Source organism: Phascolarctos cinereus, unplaced genomic scaffold (assembly GCF_003287225.1).
Source record: "Phascolarctos cinereus isolate Bilbo 61053 unplaced genomic scaffold, phaCin_HiC Scaffold_1;HRSCAF=81, whole genome shotgun sequence".
Taxonomy (NCBI): domain Eukaryota; kingdom Metazoa; phylum Chordata; class Mammalia; order Diprotodontia; family Phascolarctidae; genus Phascolarctos; species Phascolarctos cinereus.
Window position 1 is genome coordinate 162,821,030 of NW_027555514.1, and position 21,862 is coordinate 162,842,891.

A 21,862-nucleotide genomic window follows, 5' to 3' on the forward strand; every position below is an offset into this window, starting at 1 on the left:
AATATAATGTTGGATAGAATTTAAAATTTTAAGTTCAGTAATGTTGAATGTACTTTGCATTTAATTATTTTGATTTAGTAATGATGTTAAAATGCAACTCATTTTAGGTAGTACGATTTGGGAAATTCTTTGTTGATAGGCAGTTTCATTTTTATTAAAGTTCTTTTAAACTACCATATTAAGTTGTTACATAATGTAGTTTTAAAATACTGTGTTGTTCATAGAAATATTTTCTTCTGTGTGTCCATTGTAGAAAGCACTGTCTATATTAGCATTTCAAAATATTTTTTTAGCATTCACTGAAGCTGTGTTTTTTGTGAATCAAATGTTAGGCTAAGTTGACTGTTTATGTGGTTTGATGCAGGATTTATATATTAGAAAGATTTCTGACCAGAATTTCCAATGAAGTAAGGTGGAGAAGATTACAAAGATGTTCGTAACTTTATTTCAAATGTTTGGTAAATATTAGCCATTGATATCATCACTATATCTAAACAGTTTCAGTGTTTCCCTTGGATTATTGTAATTTTTTTTAGAACAAACATTTTTAAGCACATGTTTCCAAAACAAAGTCTCATTTTTGTGATGATATTCTTTGAATGGTTTCAGAATTTTTTTAGGATTTATGTGAAATCATTTTGACAGCTGATACTTTAATCATTGATCCAAATGAAAGTAATTACCAGGGCAGTGTCTTAACTACTCATACTATCATTTTCTTAATAAGTGTTTAGACTATTGTGTATAGATAAAGAACAGCAATTAATACTGTTTCCAGTCAGTAGATTATTCTGATCTAACTCTTTGTTCTTTTTAATGGAATATGTAAATAAGCAAAAATCTGAAGTATGAAAAGTGGCAACAGTTTACTCCCTTATGATTAAATATGACAAATACAATGAGAATTTGACATTGTTTTAAGCTTTTCATGGAAAAAAATTGATCATAAAACCAGTGAATTACATGTTAAAAGTTTACTCTTAAAGTAGTTTTTTGATTTCTTAATTATCTAAAAAAAGCCTCTAAGTAAATTTGTACTATTTCCATAACATTCATGCAGCAGGAATTTCAGGGGTTCACTTTTTCTATTCTGTATTTACTTCACTTTCTACATTGCTAGGATATAATTCTCATTAGATTTTCTAAAATAAGTAATTTTTATGGGATCCTTTTTATTTTGAAAAAACTGTAGCAATATACCACTCTTTATAGTGTTTAAGTATCTATAAAATGAGGAGATTGGACTACATGGCCTCTGAAGTTATCCCTTACTATTCTAGATCAATCTAGAGCCCCCTTTGGAATTGTATAATGTATCTTAACCAAGATGAAAAGCTTACTAGATGCTAGCCTGTTATTTTAATATTCAGCATATTTCTGTTACCCTTTAAAGCCTTTTCTTTATTTACTTATTTAGGATTAAAAATAATTGCTGTTAAAATAAGGTATTTAAAATAACTCTAATTGGAAGGTAGAAGTGGGGCATGTAATTGTGGATTCAGTCAATAAACATGTACCAAGCACTGTAGTAAGTGGTTGGAGATAAAAAAAATAGTCCCTGCTCTCAGGGAGCTTACAGTCTAAGAGGGGAGACAAAGGGCAAACAAATATTTACAAATCAAGTTATGTATGGGATAAATAGGAAATAATTAACAATGAGAAGCCACTAGAAGTAAAAGGGGTTGGGAAGGTTTTCCAGAAGATGGGATTTTATTTGGAACTGAAATCAAGGCAGGGAGGTCAGTAGTCTGAGCAGAGGAGAGAGAACATTCCAGGCAGGGGACAGAGAAAAATGTCTGGAGCCAAGAGGTGTACTGTTTTGTTTGTGAAATAGCTGGCAGGACAATGTCAATAGATGGAAGAATACGTGTCGGGGAGTAAGGTGTAAGAAGACTGGAAAGTTAGAAGGTGGCTAGGTTATGAAGGACTTTGAATATTAGAGTATTTTGTATTGGAAGGCACTAGGAAACCAGTAAAGTTTATTGACTAGGGGGAGAGTGACATGGTCAGAGCAGTTTGTTGGAAGAGAAGTGATGGAATGGGAACAGGTAGAGGGGTTAGCCTTGGTAAGGAGTAATGTCTTTATGTGAGACAAGGTGGTAGAAGGCCTCTGAGTGATAAGAGATTGGAAAGAGGGAAGAAGAGGGAGCTGAGGGCAATTGACCTCAAGACTTCACAGCCTTGGATCACTGTCACCATTCTCAACTCCTGACAGCTGATACTTTAATCATTGAATGAAGGTAGAGAAAATCACAAAACCATTCTGACAAGGTCCACTACAGATTTATGTTACATGACCTCAAGTGGGCCCTCACTGCTTATAAGCAATCCTACTGTGCCTTCCTTATCAACTCCCTTTCCCATTCTCCACAGTGGCTTTTCCAATCTTTTTCATCTCTCCTGAAACCAAAAATCTGGAAGCAGGGAATCTGATCAGAAAGCTATTCTAATTATAAAAACAATAAATAACACATACCTGAACCTTGGTGATAGAAGTGAGAATACGAAGGGAGAGGTGGGAGAAAGAAATACTGAGGAATTTGAATTTGTAGGATTTGGCAAGTATTGAGATGGAAGGGTCAAGATTTAAGAACAGAGTACTGGAATAGTAAAATTAGAATAAGCAACATTTTAGAATGGGTAAGAATTGGTTGAATGGAGAGGTCATGGGAGAATAAGATTTAGAACTGGAAGATTTTGGAGATAAACTAGTTCAACCTCTTCATTTTACAAATGAGAAACCTGAGATGGGAAAAGGGGAGTGAACATTCTTGTCTAAGGTCACACAGATTATAAACAATAGAGACAGAATTTAAAATCAAAATCATTTCCTCTGACTCTAGATCCCACTGTTCTTTCTTCTAGATTACCTGAGTTTGGTTCTATACATTTTAAATTTGTCTCTTTGATACTCAGGTGGAAGTTAGACCTGGCATCCAGAAGAGCTGTCACAGCTGTATGCACTTAAAATTTGAGAGGCATCTACTAAAAGGTGTTGATTGAAGTAATAGGAGGAGATGAAGGTTCCAAGAAAGAAATTGAAGAAAAAAAATGACTCAGTAGAGAACCTTTGGAACATTTAATTTAGGAGGTGAGAGAAAAAAGAACCTGGGGAATAGAGAGAGGAACATATATAGAAGGAAGAGTGAATATGAGTATTTAAAAAGTGCTGGGTAATTGAAGTTGTTCTCTATGTCCAGAGAAGATTGATAAGGAGCAGCAGGATTTTTTTTTCAGTCTTCATCTTTCTTGAATTCCCTGCAACTTTTTAAACTTTCAAACTGGTTATTCTGACTTCCATCACAATGTACTTATCCAACTATACTGGTGGGTGCTCTTTCTAACAAAATGGCTTAGTCAAGAAATTCTTGACTTGCCTTAATGATAATTATATTCTTCAAAAACTGGAGAAAATGAGAACTACTATTCTCAACATGCTTCTGATCATTAAGGAGGAACGGGTTGTTGGAATAAAATTGATCTAACTTTGGAGGAAAGTACTCACATATCCTAAAATATTTAATAGAAAAGAAAAAAATTGTTCATAGACTGATAAGTATGTTCAAGGAATCAGCCGACTTAGGTTTTTAAAAGACATGTATAAAAGATGGAAACATGAATACCTAAAAAAATGATGAATATGGCATGGTCCTGTTATTACAGGATTCAGAGCATTAAATATCAGAATAGGCTGCTTCTAGGAAGGAATACTAAGGACAACAAAAAAGAATATATTTTTAAAAAAGTTATATTGGGGAAAAGAAGAATATCAAAGAATTAATGGGACTAGTTGGTGGGGACTGGAAGAAGATAATGGACAGTGAAGAGAAGACAGAAATACTCAATTTTAATTTTGCTTCTCTTGTGCTAAGTAAAGTGATAATTTTGCACTGGAAAATAACTAATGGGAAATCATACTTAAGCTAAATAAGGAGATAAGATAAATTTCATCCCAAAATATTGAAGGAAATGATAAAATCTCTTTGAGTTGTACATCTATGATCCTATGAACACTTTTGGTGAGCATAGTTCTAATTGCTTTAAAAAAAAGCTTTTCCTTTCATTTTAGCTAAAATCTGCTTTTCTACAACTTCTAAGTATTACTCTTGCTTCACTCCTCTGAGACCAGACATAACATATGTAATATCTTTTCTACATGACAGTTCTTCAGATCACAGAATTTCAGTGCTAGAAGGGAATTTCAAGGTCATATAATCCAATTCATTCATGAAAAAGAATCTATGGTATAACTGAAAGGCAGTGTGGTTTATTACATAGGGCATGACACTTAAAGTCAAGATCTGACTTCCAATACTACCTCAGTTACTCACACAGATGTGTGACCCTTGGTGAGTCAGTTTGCTTCTATATATCAGTCTCCTCATCTGTTACTGAGGAGGCTGACAGATTCAGTGTCCTTTAAGTTTCCTTCTAGCCCTCAATCTATGACTGTATATTACAAAGATCTTATGATAAGTAGTCATTCAGTATTCACTGAAAAATGTCTAATGAAGGTGACCCCACTATTTCCCAAAACAGTTCATTAATTTTTTTAGATAGCCTGAATGGAAGTTTTTCTTTACATCAAGTTTAAATCTGCCTCTTTAGAACTTTCACTCATTGCTTCTTCCTCATAGGAGTACTTTAGTTATTATAAGAGAGCTGTCACGTCCATCCCAACCAACATGCCTAATCTTAGCTTCTTTTGGCAAGTGGCATCCAGAAGTTTAATATAGTATTCTAAGTGTGATCTAACTAGCAGAGTAAAGCAGAACAATTGTATTCCTAGCTGTCTTAGTGCAACCTAAGATCACATTAGAGATAGGGTTTTATTTTTGTTTTTACTTCCATATCACACTATTGATTTTATTGAGCTTGCAGTTCATTAAAACCCAAAGGCCTTTCCCCCTAAACTGCCTAGCTAATCCCTCCCCTCATTTTATGCTTGGATTAAAAAAAAATTAATTCTACAAGTGGGAGACTTTTCATTTATTCCTATTAAATTTCATCTAAATAGATTTGGTCCAATATTCTACCTTAAGATCTTTTTGGAACCAGATTCAGCTGTCCAGTGTGTTAGCCATCTCTTCTAGTTTTGTATCACCTGCAATTTTTATAAATAGGTCACCTGTGCTTTTTTCCAAGTTATTGATAAATATGTAAAAGAACAGAGGGTGAGGCAGAGATGTGTAAGGCAGTCCATTAGACTTCTTTTAAGTTGCATCAGAATTGTTACTGACTACTCAGTATTATCACCTAGAACAAATTTTTCCAACTTGTCACCAAAAATAGCATGAGAGATTTTGTGAAATGATTTGCTAAAATTAAACTGTTCCCCAGTAGACACATGGTTAAAGAACATGAGCATTTTTCAAAAGAGAGAAAAATGGTCAATAACCACCTTAATTCAAAATCAATAATAACTAGAGAATGGCAAATTAAAACAACTCTCTGCTGGCAAAGATGGGAAAATTCATTGTTAGAGGGGCTTTGAAAAGACAAACATGATTTTTTTCTCCATTCAACCACTTCCCTCCTTATCACTAGGTGCATTAATTTTGTCTTTCCATAAACTTTTCAATCTCAAGTGATCAAAGTTATCTATTTTATCTTTTGCAATTGCCTTTCTCACTTCTTTAAGAATATATCCCTTACCTATAGCTGTGAGGGGTATATGATCAATTTCTATTTTAATTTTCTTATAGTATGATCTTTGATGTTAAGGTCTTTTAGGATGTGTTGTGGAATATGGTGTATTCCTTATTCCAGAATGCTTTTGTTTTCCAAGCTGTTTTCCTTAATGAAATAAGGAATTTTTTTTCTAGATAATTTATGTTTTCTACTTTATTGAGCACTAGGTTATTGAGTTCTGTTGTTTTTGGTTCTCCATTGTCTAGTCTCTCCATCTTTAAACCACAGACAGATGGTTATGATGACTGCTGCCTTATGATATAGTTTGAGTTCTGGAAGTGCCATTCTCTCTTTGTCCCTATTTTTTTCCATAATCCCTTCATATTATAGATTTTTTTTTCCCAAATGAATTTTGTTATTATCAAATTCTATAAAGTATTCCCTTGGTAGTTTGATTGCTATAGAATTAAAAAGTGTAAATTACTGTTGGGGTAGAATTGCTATTTTTATTATATTGGCATGGGTTTGCCATGAAGATTGAATAATCTTCCAGTGATATAAGTTCTTTATTTCTTTAAGAAACACTTTGTAATTGAATTTATACAAGTCTTTTGTTACTTTGGTAGGTCAGTCCCTAAGATATTTTATGCATTTTTTTAGTTATTTGGAATGAGATTTCCTTTTCTATTATTGCTTCTTGGGTTTTTAAAAAAAATTATATAGAAATGCTGTTGATTTTTGAGGACTTATTTTGTAGCCTGCAACTTTGCTGAAACTATTGTCCTAATGGACAACAAATGGAAAAATAGCTGAAGCTATTTTTGCTGATTTCCTAAAGTTTTCCAACAATCTTGTAATCAGCAAATGTTGTTGAATTGTTTTTCAGTCATGTCCAACACCTAATGACCCTTTCAGAGGTTTTCTTGGGAAATAAGGATAATTTTATCTCATTTACCTATCTTTATACATTTAATTTCTTTCTTTTGTGTGAGAGTGGGTAAACTTACTCTCCCCTGGTATGTGTTGGGAAAGGTTTCGTCTTGCCCTGGTTGCCATGGCACTGAAGTGGTCAGCTTGGGGCATCATGGGGCCTGCTGGTGGGGGCACGACTGTAATACTGTCCTGGTGTCCTGGTCAGGACTACTCTTAGTATTCACTGCAAGGGAGGCTGAAGAGCACAAATGCATCAGCAGGGAGCAAACATTGTGGTGGAGGGACTACACTATGCCTGTGGGCAGTAGTGTGGACATGGTTGGGACAGGTACTCTGACCATAGTGGGGACTGCCTTCGCTGGGTTACCCCTCTACCGCCTCTATTGCCAGACCACAGGACATGGTAGGTCACTAATAGTTGATCATCTTTTAGGCCACATTGAGACTATGATACCAGGATTGAATCATTAAACTCACCTTAGGTGCAGAAATACGTGCAAAAAATTTTTATGCATCAACAAATGGAAATATTTCTGATAACGTGTTATCACAGAAGATTGCACTGACATTTTACAAAGTTAGAGTTCCTACCCACAGCAGTCGTTGGAAATTCTAGTACCATTTGAAGCTAGACTGTATTTTAGCAAAATACAGTGCTTCTCTTTTGAAAAATAAAGGCTTAATCTTCAAGAAGTAGATATGGTAGTATTTTTCTTCATTGATTCTGAATTTGCTGAGGATCCAAAAATGGCAAAAGTTGATCTGATCACTCTCTTTTACATATTTTTTGGAACAAAAAGACATAAATTGCCAGTGTCAATTGTAATTGAAATTAGAAATATCTTTCCTTTGCCATTTTTAAGTTTTCTATCACAGTTTTATAATATTTGAAAAATCACATTCTCAGATCTTTTTGAAAGAAGAATATTAGTGGGAAAAGTTTTAATTTTAAACTAGAATCAAATGCAATGTTTTTCTTGCAGACTACTTATGCTGTCCTTTAGTTTGTATGAAACTACAAGGATAGAGATACTGCTGAAGAAAAGTCTTGGTGTAAATTTCACCTTCAAACCACACCTGCAGATTTGTAAAATAACATTCAGATTATACTCATTTTTGGGTGTGGTATATCAAAAAAGAAAAATCAATTCAGTTCCTTAAGATTGCAAGTATGGAGCTGGTGATCTGCTAAGATCACACTAGTACCAAAGCTGCTTGTAGTCTTAAATCCTGTGCTAATGGTATTTGTGATATTAAAAGGGTTTCTCTTTGCCTGTACTTTGTATGGTTTTTAACATAAAAGATTGAATTTAGTGAAGTGGCTTGATGTGGTGGTTCTGCAGTTTTAGAGATGGAAGGTACTTCATATGGATCATCTCATTCAGTTCTTCTGTTAAATGTGAGCATGCTAAAACCCTAAGAGATTGAATTATTTGCTAATATATTATTTTGTTTTAGAGTATTCCTCTATCTTTTTTTTTATTTTATTAATTTATTTTGATTTATCAACAATCACCTCCATATGCTTTTGAGTTGAAAATTTTTTCCCCCTTCCTCCCCCCCCCGCCCAAGACAGCGCACAATCTGATATAGGCTTTACATTTACATTCCTATTAAACATATTTTCACATTAGTGAAATTATAAATAAAAATTAAAACCAATAGGCGGAACCATCAGAAAGATGAAACAAAACTCAACAGAAGGTAAAAATAAGTGATAGCGATTCGACTTCTATACTTTTTTCTTTAGATGTGGACAGCATTTTCCATCCCGAGGCCTCTGGAGATGTCTTAGATCCTTGTAATGCTGATAAGGGTTCAGTTTAACAATATTAGTCATTGCACAACTTGGCTGTTACTGTGTACAAAGTCCTCTTGGTTCTGCTCACTTCACTCAACATCAGTCCATACAAGTCTTTCCAGGTTTTTCTGAAGTCAGCCTGTACATCATTTCTTATAGCACAATAGTATTCCATCACAATAGTATTCCATTATCTTCATATACCACAACCTACTCAGCCATTCCCCAATTGATGGGCATCCTCTCAATTTCCAGTTCTTTGCCACCACAAAAAGAGCTGCTATGAATATTTTCGTACATGTGGGTCCTTTACCTATTTGTTTGATCTCTTTGGGATATAGCCCTAGAAGTGCTATTGCTGGATCAAAGGATATGCACATTTTTGTAGCCCTTTGGGCATAGTTCCAAATTGTTCTCCAAAATGGTTGGATCATTTCACAACTCCACCAACAATGTATTAGCGTTCCAATTTCCCCACATCCTCTCCAACATTTATCATTTTCCTGTTTTGTCATGTTGGCCAATCTGATAGGTGTGATGTGGTACCTCAGAGTTGTTTTGATTTGCATTTCTCTAATCAATAACGATTTAGAGCATTTTTTCATATGACTATAGATGGCTTTAATTTCTTCATCTGAGAACTGTCTGTTCATATCCTTTGACCATTTATCAATTGGGGAATGGCTTGTGTTCTTATAAATTTGTCTTAATTCTCTATATATTTTAGAAATGAGGCCTTTATCAGAGAGACTGGTTGTAAAAATTCTTTCCCAATTTTCTACCTTCCTTCTAATTTAGTTTCATTGGCTTTGTGCAAAAACTTTTCAATTTAATGTAATCAAAATTATCCATTTTGCTTTTTATAATGTTCTCTATCTCCTGTTTGGTCATGAATTCTTCTGTTCTCCATAGATCTGATAGGTAAACTATTCCTTGTTCTCCCAGTTTACTTATGGTATCAGCCTTTATATCTAAGTCCTGAACCCATTTTGACTTTATTTTGGTATATGGTGTGAGATTTGGTCTATGCTAGTTTCTGCCATACTCTTTCCAGTTTTCCAGAGTTTTTTCAAAGAGTGGGTTCTTATCCCAGAAGCAGGAGTCTTTGGGTTTATCAAATAACAGATTACTATAGTCATTGACTACTGTGTCTTGCATATTTAACCTATTCCACTGATCCACCTCCCTATTTCTTAGCCAGTACCAAGCAGTTTTGATGATTGCTGCTTTATAATACGATTTAAGATCTGGAATTGCTAGGCCACCTTCCCCTGCATTTCTTTCCATTAGTTCCTTTGATATTCTGGACCTTTTGTTTTTACAAATGAATCTTGTTATTATTTTTTCTAACTCCATAAAATAATTTTTTGGTGGTTTGATTGGTATGGCACTGAATAAGTAAATTAGCTTAGGTAGGATTGTCATTTTTATTATATTAGCTCAGCCTACCCATGAGCAACTGATGTTTTTCCAATTATTTAGATCTGATTTTATTTGTGTGAAAAGTGTTTTGTAGTTGTGTTCATAGAGTTCCTGGGTTTGTTTCAGGAGGTAAACTCCTAAATATTTTATAATGTCTACAGTAAGTTTAAATGGGCTTTCTCTATTTCTTGCTGTTTGGCTTTGTTAGTAATATATAGAAATGCTGATGATTTATGTGGGTTTATTTTATAGCCTGCAACTTTGCTATAGTTGTTTATTATTTCAAGTATTTTTTTACTTGATTCTCTATTGCCTAATATATTATAAGTAGCTATATATACAGTTTGTGGCTTGAAGAGTAAGTAGAACCCAGATGTCCAACTAGCCTTTCCATTCTGCCATCATGGCTATCTTGAAATACATACACTTTGTTGCTATTTTTAAAAAATCTGTTTCTGAACTATGCCCAAAGGGCCATTAAACTGTGTGTACCCTTTGATCCAGCAATAGCACTTCTAGGGCTGTATCCCAAAGAGATCACAGAAAAGGGAAAAGTACCCACATGTATAAAAATATTTATAGCAGCTCTTTTTGTGGTGGCAAAGAATTGAAAATTGAGGGAATACCCATCAATGGGGGAATGGCTGAACAGGGAATGGTATATGAATGTGATGGAATACTATTGTTCCATAAAAAAAAGATGAGCAGGCAGATTTCAGAAAAACCTGGAAAGACTTATATGAACTGATGCTGAGTGAAGTGAGCAGAACTAGGAGAACATTGTATGCAGTAACAGCAACATTGTAGGATGACCCACTTTGATAGATCTTTGATAGTCTAAGACAATTCCAAAATACTCACGATGAAAAATGCTATCCACATCCAGAGAAAGAACCATGAAGTCTGAATGAAGATTGAAACATACTGTTTTTCTCTTCTTTGGTTTTTTCTTTCTTGTAGTTTGTCCCTTTTGTTCTGATTCTTCTTTTACAACATGACTAATGTGGAAGTATGTTTAATATAATTATATATGTATAGCCTGTATGAGATTGCATGCCATTTTGGGGAGGTTGAAGGGAAGGGAGAGGGAAAAATTTAGAACTCAAAATCTCATAAAAGTGAATGTTGAAAACTAAACTAAGTTAATCTTAAAAAAAATCAGCTTCTGTGGCAGGTACAGCATTATTCAAGTTGAATCAAAAAGAGGCCTGGTCAATCAGTTCCAAAAGTGTTATTCCCAAATATTTTCCCTAAAACAGTACCACAACTGAGAATTGAGAAATATTTTTCTAGTTTTATTTGGATTTTTATTTCAGGCTTCAGGTCCAGTGGCCTAGGCTAATTTTTAGGCTAAGCTACTAATAACCCTACAAAGTTTATTGAAAGTGGTCACTCCTATATCTGTGTACAGAAGCAAAAGTATTACAAATCTACTCTGTGTAAAGAGCAAATGCAAGATTTGAATTTCAAGTTCTTTAAATATTTTTTCCCTATTATAATACAAATACTATTTTATATTACATTGCAATACTTATAGATTTGATTTTGAAGTAATTACCATGAAAACAACCCTGTGGTAAATAAAAAAAAGCATATTAGTATTTTTACATGTACAATGAGTATTCCAAACATTTAGATACTAACATCTCACTGTATGTATGGTACTGTGTGCTTTTTCCTGGTATCAAAGACTTGTGAAGGGAAAGGTTCTAGTATATTTTCCACTGTGCATGATACTTGCTTTGGTTTTTAGATAGATGCTTTTTGTGATATTAAAAAAGGTCTCTTTGCCTGTACTTTGCATGGTTTTTAGCACAAAAGAGTGTTGTGTTTTGTCATAGGCTTTTTCTGCATCTGTTGAGATGAACATGTGGATTTGGATGTTTTTTGTTTTTAATATGATTATGTTGATTCCTAGTGATGAACTTTTCCTTGCATGCTTGGTATAGATTCTACTTGGTCATAATGAATAATTTACTAGATTAATTGTTGTAGTATGTGTGACAGGATGCTAAAAATTTTTTTTTGAGGCAATGTTCATTAATGATATTGGCCTATAGTTTCCTTTCCATTTTTAATGTTCCCTTGAATTTTTTGTTTCATAAAAAGATTCTGAGGGGCAGCTAGGTGGCGCAGTGTATAGACCACCCGCCTTGAAGTGAGGAGGACCTGAGTTCAAATCCAGCCTCAGACCAAACACTTGACACTTACTAGCTGTGTGATTCTGGGCAAGTCACTTTACCCCAATTGCCTAAAAAGAAAAAAAAAGAAAAAAGAAGATTTTGGTAGAGTGATTTCTTTCTTAGTTTTTGAGAATAATTTCTGATATACGTATGCTACCTGTTCTCTAAAAGCCTGACAAAAATCGGGACCAGGAGTTTTTTTAACTTGGTAGGTCCTTTACAATTCAGATCTTTTTTGAGATTTGAGATAACCTAGGTTTTTTTAAGATCTCTAACTGGTCTTTTGATAGTTTGGGGAGTTTGTATTTTTGAAAGTATTACTATTTCTTTTGTGTTCTCAGTTTTGTTAATATATTACTGTGCTTAATATGTTCTGATTACTCTTTGATTTTTCTGATTTTACTGTAGTTTTTCCTTACTCCTTCAATATTTTTATTTGATTTTCTGCTCTTGTCTTTTTTTCTTTTTGTGGCTAGGCAGTGGGGTTAAGTGACTTGCCCAGGGTAACACAGCTAATAAGTGTTATGTGTCTTTGGTGGGATTTGAACTCAGGTCCTCCTGACTCCAGGGCTAGTGCTCTATCCACTGTGCCACCTACCTGCTCGGTGCTCTTGTCCTTTTAACCAAGTTAGCTAAGAGTTTGTAAGTTTTATTGGTCTTTTCAGTGAAACAGCTTTTAGTCTTATCATTTCTACATTTTTTATTTGTAATTTCTGTATTTCTCCTCTAATTTTTAATATCTTCTTTTTTGTGCTTATTTTAGGTTTGTTTATTGGCTTTCTAATTTAAAAAATACATATTCAATTCATTAACTCTCTCTTCTATTTTGTTAATGTATATGTCTATAAGGATATGATTTTTCCTGATGACTACTTTTGCTGAATCCCAGAAATTGTCATGTTGTTTCATTGTCATTCAAACAATGTTTGTCATTGTTATTATTTTCTCTTACATAGTTATGAAAAGTTTCTATAATTTGTTTTTTGATCACTTCCTTATTTAAGATTTCAATGTTAAGTCTCCTTCTGTTTTTCATGCTTGAATCAAACACTGTTTTTACTCTGTTGTCTGTAAAGAATGTATTTATAATGTCTTCCTTTATACATTTGTTTGCAATATCTCTGTGCCCTAGTAAATGGTCATTTTTTGTAAAAGTCATTTAGAAGACACCATAAGTTTTAACTCTAGTTTCTCCAGGCATTTGTTCAGTTCCCTATTTTTGCTTTTGTTTATCTTTCTGTTAGACTTATCCAAAGCTGAAAGTTGAATATGGAAGTCTTCTGTCATTATTGTGTTCCTGTCTGTGTCTTCATATAACTTAGATGCTTCCTTTATGGATGTGGGTACTAAGACATTTGGGGCATATATGTTTATTAATAGTTTGTTGTGTGTGGTTCCTTTCAGCATAGTATCCTTGTTTATCCCTTTTTTGTTTGTTTTTGTTTTGTCAGATAGCATGATGGCAACTCCTGTTTTTTTTTTAGATTTACTTGATTCATAGCAAATGTTTTTCAATTTTCTTTTGTTTATGACTTTCTTAATTGTGTTTCTTGTAAGCAGCAAATTATAGGGTTTTGTTTTCTTGTCCAATCTTTCACTCTTTTTGATTTTGTTGGATTATTTAATCTACTTGAAGTTATGAGTTAGATTTATCTTTTTTTCCATTTGACTCTAATATTGATTAAAAAAATTTTTTTTCCCCCATCATTTCTCCTGTAAACATAGTTCAATATTCTCTCATTTACTTTACCTTAATCTTTTTAAAGATGGCCCTGTTCCATTTGGCTTTCTTCTCCTCTGGCTTCATCCTCTCCTCTCATTTGTTACTCCTTTTCCTTTGGAATTTAGCTTATTAGCTCCTTTTTTTTCTCTCCTGCTTTTATCTGGTTATTTAATTCTTTCCTCTCTTTTCACCTTTCAGTCAAGTTGATTCATTTGTCTTCTTTCCCTTCAACTAGTCCTGTTCAATAAGTTTTTAAATTTCATTTTTGTGCCTCTTTGGAGAAAGGATTTTTCTTACTCTCTTCATTCATGTTCCCTTTCTGTCTACTTTAGACCCTCATCTGATTTATGATCCCTATAATTATCTAGTGTCTGTTTTATCTTTATTCCTAATATAGCCAAAAATTCCTAAGGTAACCCATTCTAGGCTCTTCTACTTTCTGCCTGTGCCTTATAGAAATTGCCCTGCATCTTCCCCTCTTTCATTGTGCCTCAGTCTTAAAACTTTGCCAATTATTGCAGTTTTCAGAGACGATATTGCTCCAAGTTATGGCCCTTACCCACTAAGTCCCTGATTATGTAGCCCACCACTGAAATGTACTCTTCCCTGGTTACTTCTCTCCTCCCCCATTTGCCTCAGAATTTCCCCCATTCTCTCCTACTTTCCCTAGTGACAGTTTACTCCAGGAGTTCAAATTCTGTCCCTTCCTAGATTTGGATGAGTAGACTTTTCAAGCACTAAAACTCCCTGGCTGTACTCGTAAAGCTTACATCTCCCTTCACAGGTCATCTTTCTTCAGCCATAGGAGCATTCAATCAGTTGATCTCCCTCCCACCACCAACCAAGGCATTCTTCCTTTCCCCCCCTTTTTCAAACCTTCCTCATTTCTCTTCACCCACTCTTTATGGGATCACATCTTCTCTTCATTGCTAGACTTAGATTTGACCTTGGCACATCACATATTTTTTTTCTCTTTCCCTGTTCCCCTAACTTGCCTTTTATATACACTCATGTTATAGTGTAGTCCTATGTAAAGACATTGATTCATCTGTAGGCAGTTACTAGGTTCTGTCAATGTTCTCTCCATAATGCCCCAGGTATGCCTCTTCCCTTTTATCTCCACAGGACTTCCACCTTCACCACAGTCTCCTTGTGTCTATTTAGAAAGCAATTTCTAACTGGTCTCTCTGCTGGCACTCTATTGCTGTTGATGACTTTAGCTACTGCATATATTCACTCTTGAATTTTTTTGTTTGCAAAGCAAATACTGTCTTCAGTAATAAACTCTCTTTTATTATCGAAGATCCATCTTTTTTCATTTATAGTTAAGCTTACATTTGCAGGCTAGGTCATCCTGTGCTACATCCTGAACTCCATTGCTCTTCAGAACCGTTCTACTCCCTCCTGTGTTTTCTGGTAGGAAAAGAATAGCCTTGTATTATTCAAATTTCCTTTCCTTTGTATTTTAAAATATTTCTTCTGATCTTCCCACCAGCAGAACTTGTTTCTTAATTGTGTTGTTAAATTTAACCAATATGTGTCTTGGAGTTTTCAACCTTGAATTTTTTTTTTCTGGAGGTGACTTGTGAATTCTTTCAGTTGGAATTTCATTTTCTTTGTTTAAAAGTTTGGGGTCCTTCTCTTATGTAAATTCTTGCAATATGGTGTTAAAGTTTTTTGTCCTTTTGTGTGGGATGCACTCAAATTAAAAATAAAACAAAACGCAGAGGTGTCCAAGGAGAAACAGAAAGTTAGTTTATTATAGTTATAATTATTATTATTGTTGTTATTTCAAACCTCGAGATTTGGGTGTCCCCACATCAGTGGATCAGATGAGAGGAGACGGCACACAGAAGCAGAAGTCAGTTTAAATAACCCTGATGGTTGAATTCCCCCTCCCTCACCCAACTGTCCGATAATTTGGCTCACAATCTCACACTCGGGACTCTAACATAAGACAAAGGACATAGCATACATCTCTAGATTTCTTAGTTTGTTGAGATAATAGCAAAGAAGCAATGAAAAAATGTGCAGTTAGACCAGACTTTGTACTGTGGAACCAGTTTACCATAAAAGATAATTTACAATTGTTTTGGAAGGTCTTAGAGATTGAACAGACAATGAAGAGAACTGGAAGACATCTGAGTAAGGTCCAGTCAAAGGGAGATAAGGGGAGTAGATAAGGAACCTTTTAAGGGTTTTCTGTAGCCAGATTCTTTTTAGGGGCAAAGACACATTTGAATAAGATAAAAAGTAGGTTAAGGCTTAACCACTAGACAAATTTTAACTACTGATATTCTGCACTAAGAAAATAACTTACAGAAATCTATTCTTAACCCTTTCCTACCTTCTGACCTCATTACCTTAATTACACTGAGAAGTCTTCACTGGGACATCCCATTTACTTTCATGTTCTTTTGGGAGATCCTTGATCCTTAGTTTGTTTTTATACATCCTGTATTTGAGATAGTATTTTGCTTGCATGGTGAACATATTGTTTTTGTTTGTTTCTCTTCTTATCGATTGTCCTTTACTTCTTGATATTTGTTCTAACAATCTATTTTTCTCCTGTCTCTTTGGCAAATCTTACTTTCACACATTCCATTTTCTATTTTGCCCATTATTTTTGTTTTATAAGCCATAAATGCCACTCTCGTATTTCTCATTTCTGTTTTGAACCACTCAGACAGTGTTTCCATTTCATATTTTCACATTCCTTTGTCTTGTCAGATGTTGCATCATTTTGTTTTGCAGAATTTATTAATAGATTCCTAAATTTGTTTATTAGACATAGAGGAAATATTTCCTTCTGTTGTTAATGTTTTCTCTGTTGATTTATCTCGTTATGTTCAAGTCTTTGAGTTTTCTTCTTCCTGTGATCTTTGGTAATTTTAGTTGTTTCCCCCCTTCCCCTTCATTTTCCTCTATTTACTTTTAGACTCTGTCCCCACTGGTGGTGGTTTCCTCGGGGGTTGTATTTCAAAGCATCTTAGCCTCCTATGCTGGGCAACTTACAGTTCACCAGCCTAGGTCTTTTCCCCAGATGACTTTCAGGTGATCAGAACTATCCTCAGCTGGATTTTTCCCCTCTCAGGCTTAGTAGAGTATTATATGGTCCCCCTCCCTCCCTCCCTCCTTAATAGTGTCCTATCCTACTCCCTTTGTTTCTCATTTGTCTTGCCTGGAACCAGCAGTTTAGAGACCTGGCATGCTAGTGGCTGTGAGGTTGTGCTAGTTCTATGGGATTGTCAACCCTGGCAATAGCAAATATGCCATGCTGGCACTAGGTGCAAGGTGGTCCTCTAGCTCCAGAAGAACTGCTGTACCTGTGGTACTGATGGTTCAGAGTTTTGCAGCACTGATTGTCAGGGCTATGGTCCCTGAAAGGTTTTGTTCTCCTGCCATGCTGGCTTGCTGGCACTATCAAAGCAAACTTGCTCAGCCTTGAGTCATGGTCCCCATAACACTGGAAAGAAGGAGTAGAGACTGGGGTATAGATTTGGGTTTTGTTGTAAGCCCTGACCTGTATGTCAGGTCTTTGGGTCTGCTAGTTTTTTTTTGTTTTATTTTGTTTTGTGTTTGTTTTTTCTAATTAAACTGTTTATTAAGTAGCTGTTATGGATGAGGTGCTGTACTAGGCATTTAAGATACAAAGATGAAAAATGATACTTCCTACCTTTCAGGAATTTATAGTCTAACGTGGGGTACATGACATGCATAAGCAAGTACAATACAAGGTAGAATTTGGTGAAGACAAAATAAATCTAAAACATTAGAAAATGAGGATAATTTTTTATAGGAGGAATAAATAACTGATGTTCCTATAATGCTTTTAGGTTTGCAAAGCCATTTCATTTTCACAAACACCCTGTGGTAGATACTGCCATTTAGCAAATAATGCAATGAAAGGCCCAGTGAGGTTTCACACTCCACTCTTCCTCATTTCAAGTCCAGCAACAATTTCTACCATGCTACATTGCCCTTTACCAAGGATAAGGCTTCGTGGAAGAAATGGCCCCCTGAACTAAGAATTGATCAGAGTAATTTCAATGGGTAGACATTAAGGAAGGTGTTTCAGGTATGAGGTAAAGCCTACAAAAGTCATTACAGTGCAGAATAAGATTGGATAATTAATTATCCAGGTCAGGTGGAACATAGAGTCAGTGCATGAAGGGAAGGTCAAAGATGAATTGTTTGTAATTTATCCTAGAGACAACTGAGAGCCATCACAGGTTTTAGGCAAATAAATAGCATATAAGACCTGGATATTAGCCATATTATTTGGCAGTTTTGCAAAGTGTGGTTTAGAGACCATGATACAAGAGCCATGATATATGTTTTATTTTTGTGAACCATTAGTCTTTTCCCCTATCCCCATCCAAAAAAGATCCTATGCCTTTGTTTTGGTTTAGGTTTTTTTTTTTTGTCTCCAGTTTGAATCCTATTGAGCAAGTTAGAGGGAACACTTTTGCTTTTTCCCCTGGGTTCGGCAACACACATGGCAGCCCACAAAGGCATAGAAGTCACCCCTTTTCTCAAGCAGATCTGCCTTACTTGTTGAGACAGGAGTCAGAGGTTGGCATATCTCCAGGGATGTTCTCAGGGAGCAAGCAGCCAGTTACTACACTAGTCAGTAAATGATATATCTGTCTGCAGTCTCACTGGGTCTTATGATCTTCACTATCTGTTCTCACTTTATTCCAAAATAATGTACTATTGAGTTTCCTGCCTGGATTCTGGGCAGCTGGTTTTCTCAAAGCTTAAATTGCCCCAACAGCTTAGTGACCTCTTCTTTTATCATGATGACATGCTCTTGATGTTGTACAGCCTTGAGTGTGGGAGGTGGGTGAGGGATTCTGAATGAACTGAAGGTCAATGAATGTCAGTTCATGAGGTTTTTTTGGTTTATTTCTTTTGTATTCTAGGTGTCTTAGAGCATGAAGGCAGATTGTAATTGCTTTAAGTTTGGCACATAATTTGTATTGGAGAAGTTTGATAAGTTGTGTCATCAGAAAATGTCAAGTCCTTCATTCTATTGTTCATGTGATCCAGAAGTCTCTCTATATTTTATATCACTTTCATTTCTGAATATATTTCTACTTCTCTGTTGTAAACTATTCCTTTTTTTTTAAAAAAAAAGATTTATAAAGAAAGAAAAGAAGCATTTCAGTAAAACCAGCCTATATATCATCAACTGTGTCTGATAGTACATGTAGTATTCCAAACCCCTGGTCCCCCACCTCTGCAAAGGAGTGAAAGCAGTGCATTTTCCAAACTCTTTGTTTCTGTAAAATTTAATTTGTTTTTTCTTTTTGTTTACGTTGTTGTAATTTTTTTGTTGTTGTTTTCCTTTTTGTTTAGGTAATCCTAATTTAACTAAAACTGTTTTTTGAATTAATCGTATTTGTTTCTTATGGCACAGTATTATTCCATTATATTGATGTACCAAATTTTATTTAGACATTCCGCAGTCTATAGGTGGCATCTACCTTTATCTAGTTCTTTAGTACCAAAAAGTCTTGCTATAAATTTTTGATGTGTACAGGATCTTTCTATTTTTAAACTCCTTTGGGGTATATGCCTAGCATAAAGAAGTTTGGGTTAAAGGGAATGGATATTTCAATTACTACTTCATATCATTTGCTGTGACTTAGAAGTATTTATTAAATGCTTTCTCATTGTCTTAGGTACAATGCTGGGCACTGGGGATACAAAGACAGAAATTAATCTGTTCCTATCCTCAAAGAGCTGACCTATATAGTCTGTTAAATAGCTATTTACATAGCACTTTAAGGATTGTATCACATTTGAGACTAATTATCTATCTAAGGAGATTGGCATTAAAAATCAAGGGGTGGAGAACCTGGAGGCTAGATCTAAAGGTATCCTTGTCCTTATTTTACAAGTGAAAAAAACAGTAGCTGGGAGAAGATCTTGGTTCTTCCCCAAGGTTAACGGATTGGTAAATATAGGGATGGAATTTAGAAACTGAGTCTTCCTGATTATAAGAGGAGCATACTTTCCACTTATGCCATGTTGCCTTTCATTCTGTTCAGTTCATTTTCTTCATAAAAAGCTATGACATTGTATTTATTATCCCTTATTCTATTTCTTGGATGGGCAGACCCCAATTCCTTTAAAAATACACATTTTTCATTGGTCAGTTTTGTTTATTTTTCAGTTCTCTGTAGTTTCTACATAGTTAACACATAGAGAGCTTAATAACTGTTGATTTATTTATCCAGTAGAAGCAAAATTGGAAACATACTTTATAATGGACGTAATTCCCAGTCCTCATTTATTATATGCCCATTATTGTCATTGTTTGTTCTTGGTTTTTATGCTGGCTTTATCTTTTTTATTCATATTATACTTTTGGTGAATTTTTAATGTACCTTCATGTATTTTTCTTCTGTTACCTGTATCAAATAGTCTTTTAAGACCTTATGCCAGTATTGTGTGTGTGTGTGTGTGTATGTGTAGTATGTATGTGTGTGTCTGTCCCAGCCTTGAACTCTATCTTGGATTTTATTCTATTTTGTTGGAAATATCACTGTTGCAATACCTGTGTGTCACAATTTGGCAAGGAAGTTAATAAATTAAAAAGCATATAAAAGAAGGCAACTAGGATGGTGAAGGACTCTTGAGTCCATGACACAAAGATTGTTTGAAAGAGCTGGGATGCACCTGGAAAAAATTTGAAAGATATTTGATAGCTGTCTTTTGTAGAGTGATCCTGTAGAAGAGAGATTTGCTTTGTTCCAGTTAGCCATTAGGGACTGAATGAGGGTTAGTAGGTAGAAGTTGAAAAGAAGAAAATTTAAGTTTGGTGGGTAGAAAAAATTTCTTAATAAATAAAAATGAATAAAAGTGAAATGGGCTGTCACTGGAGTTATCATTTATTGGAGGTCTTCGGGGGCCAGATGACTATTTGTCGAGTGAGGATTCTTTTTCCAGAATGGTTTGGACTAGATAGCTGCTGAGTACTTTACCAACTCTAAAATTCTGAGATTTTATGATTGTCTTAATTTGTGAAGGTTATTTTGGATTTTGTTCTCATCTTCCCGAATTAGATTCAAAAGCAATATTGAATTCTATTTTATTTTTAAAATGCTTGATTTATATATATTTGCACATATATTTTACATGTACATTTATTTTTGTATATATGTTTATGTATACACACATTTGTGGGAGGGGTCAGTCTATGTATGTGTGTATATGTTTATATGTATAACACAATGAAACAGGACCTATAATTGACCCTTCTGGATACCATTTACCATATTCTTGGTTTTTTTTTTCTTGTGAATTTCTTATAATAAGTATTTTGGAAACAAAAAATATTACATTATTCCCATTGAACTGATTCTAATCATAAGCTGTTTTATACTATTTAGCATTTGTTGTGACTTACAGTCCTGATGTTCTCTTTTGCTATTCAGATTGTATTATTTTCTTTGTTATTTTAAAATTATGTCTCTAATTCTTCAAGGGAATATTTGTTTTCTTTGTAATAACTACAGCATTTCAACTCTACAGATTCGGAGCAGGATGCAGAGGTTAAACTTGCCCAAGAACGGGCTGAAATAGTTGCCAAATATGACCGAGTAAGTATCTGTATTTTCTTTTTTGTGTGTAAGTTCAATTTTATCAAAAGGTTAAAAATAGAAATACATTGGCCTAGAGAGCTTAAATTACAAGAACAGTTTATTTCAAGTAAACAATGAGATTATTAAGTAAAACATTGAGATTGCCTTTTTTCTTTGTTGTTTCTATAGTTCATATATAATGGGGGTTTTTTGCTTTTAAATCTTCATTGATATAATGTTCTCCTGTTAAGGAAACTTTCTTCACCAATGCAGATTGGCACATGCTCTGCAGTTTAGGCTGAGAGAGCTGCCTGGTGACACTGAGAGCTAAAATGAATTTACTCGGGGTAACATAATAGTACCACAGGCAAAACTTGAATCCAGGTCTTCTTGGCTGTGGACCAGTTTTCTATCTTCTATGCTATGGCTGCTTTTCATACATTGTATTGTATCCATTTTTTGTTTTGGGTATTTAAAAAAAACTTTTAAGTGAAAAATTTTGCTTTTTTAAAAATAAGAATTTTTTTAAACTAATGTGTGATTGATTATATGTACAATAATGTATGCATATTCTGTA

At 34.5% G+C, this 21,862-nt stretch overlaps 1 protein-coding gene across 3 annotated transcripts in view; it reads left to right on the forward strand.

Annotated features, from left to right (window-relative positions):
• USP6NL (USP6 N-terminal like) overlaps window positions 1-21,862 on the forward strand; it is a 204,716-nt gene that overhangs the window by 89,006 nt on the left and 93,848 nt on the right. For all 3 annotated transcript variants that reach the window (XM_020999670.2, XM_020999671.2, XM_020999669.2), the window contains one exon: window positions 21,236-21,303. In XM_020999670.2, the coding sequence (XP_020855329.1) occupies window positions 21,236-21,303 (68 nt within the window). The remainder of the gene's footprint in view (window positions 1-21,235; window positions 21,304-21,862) is intronic.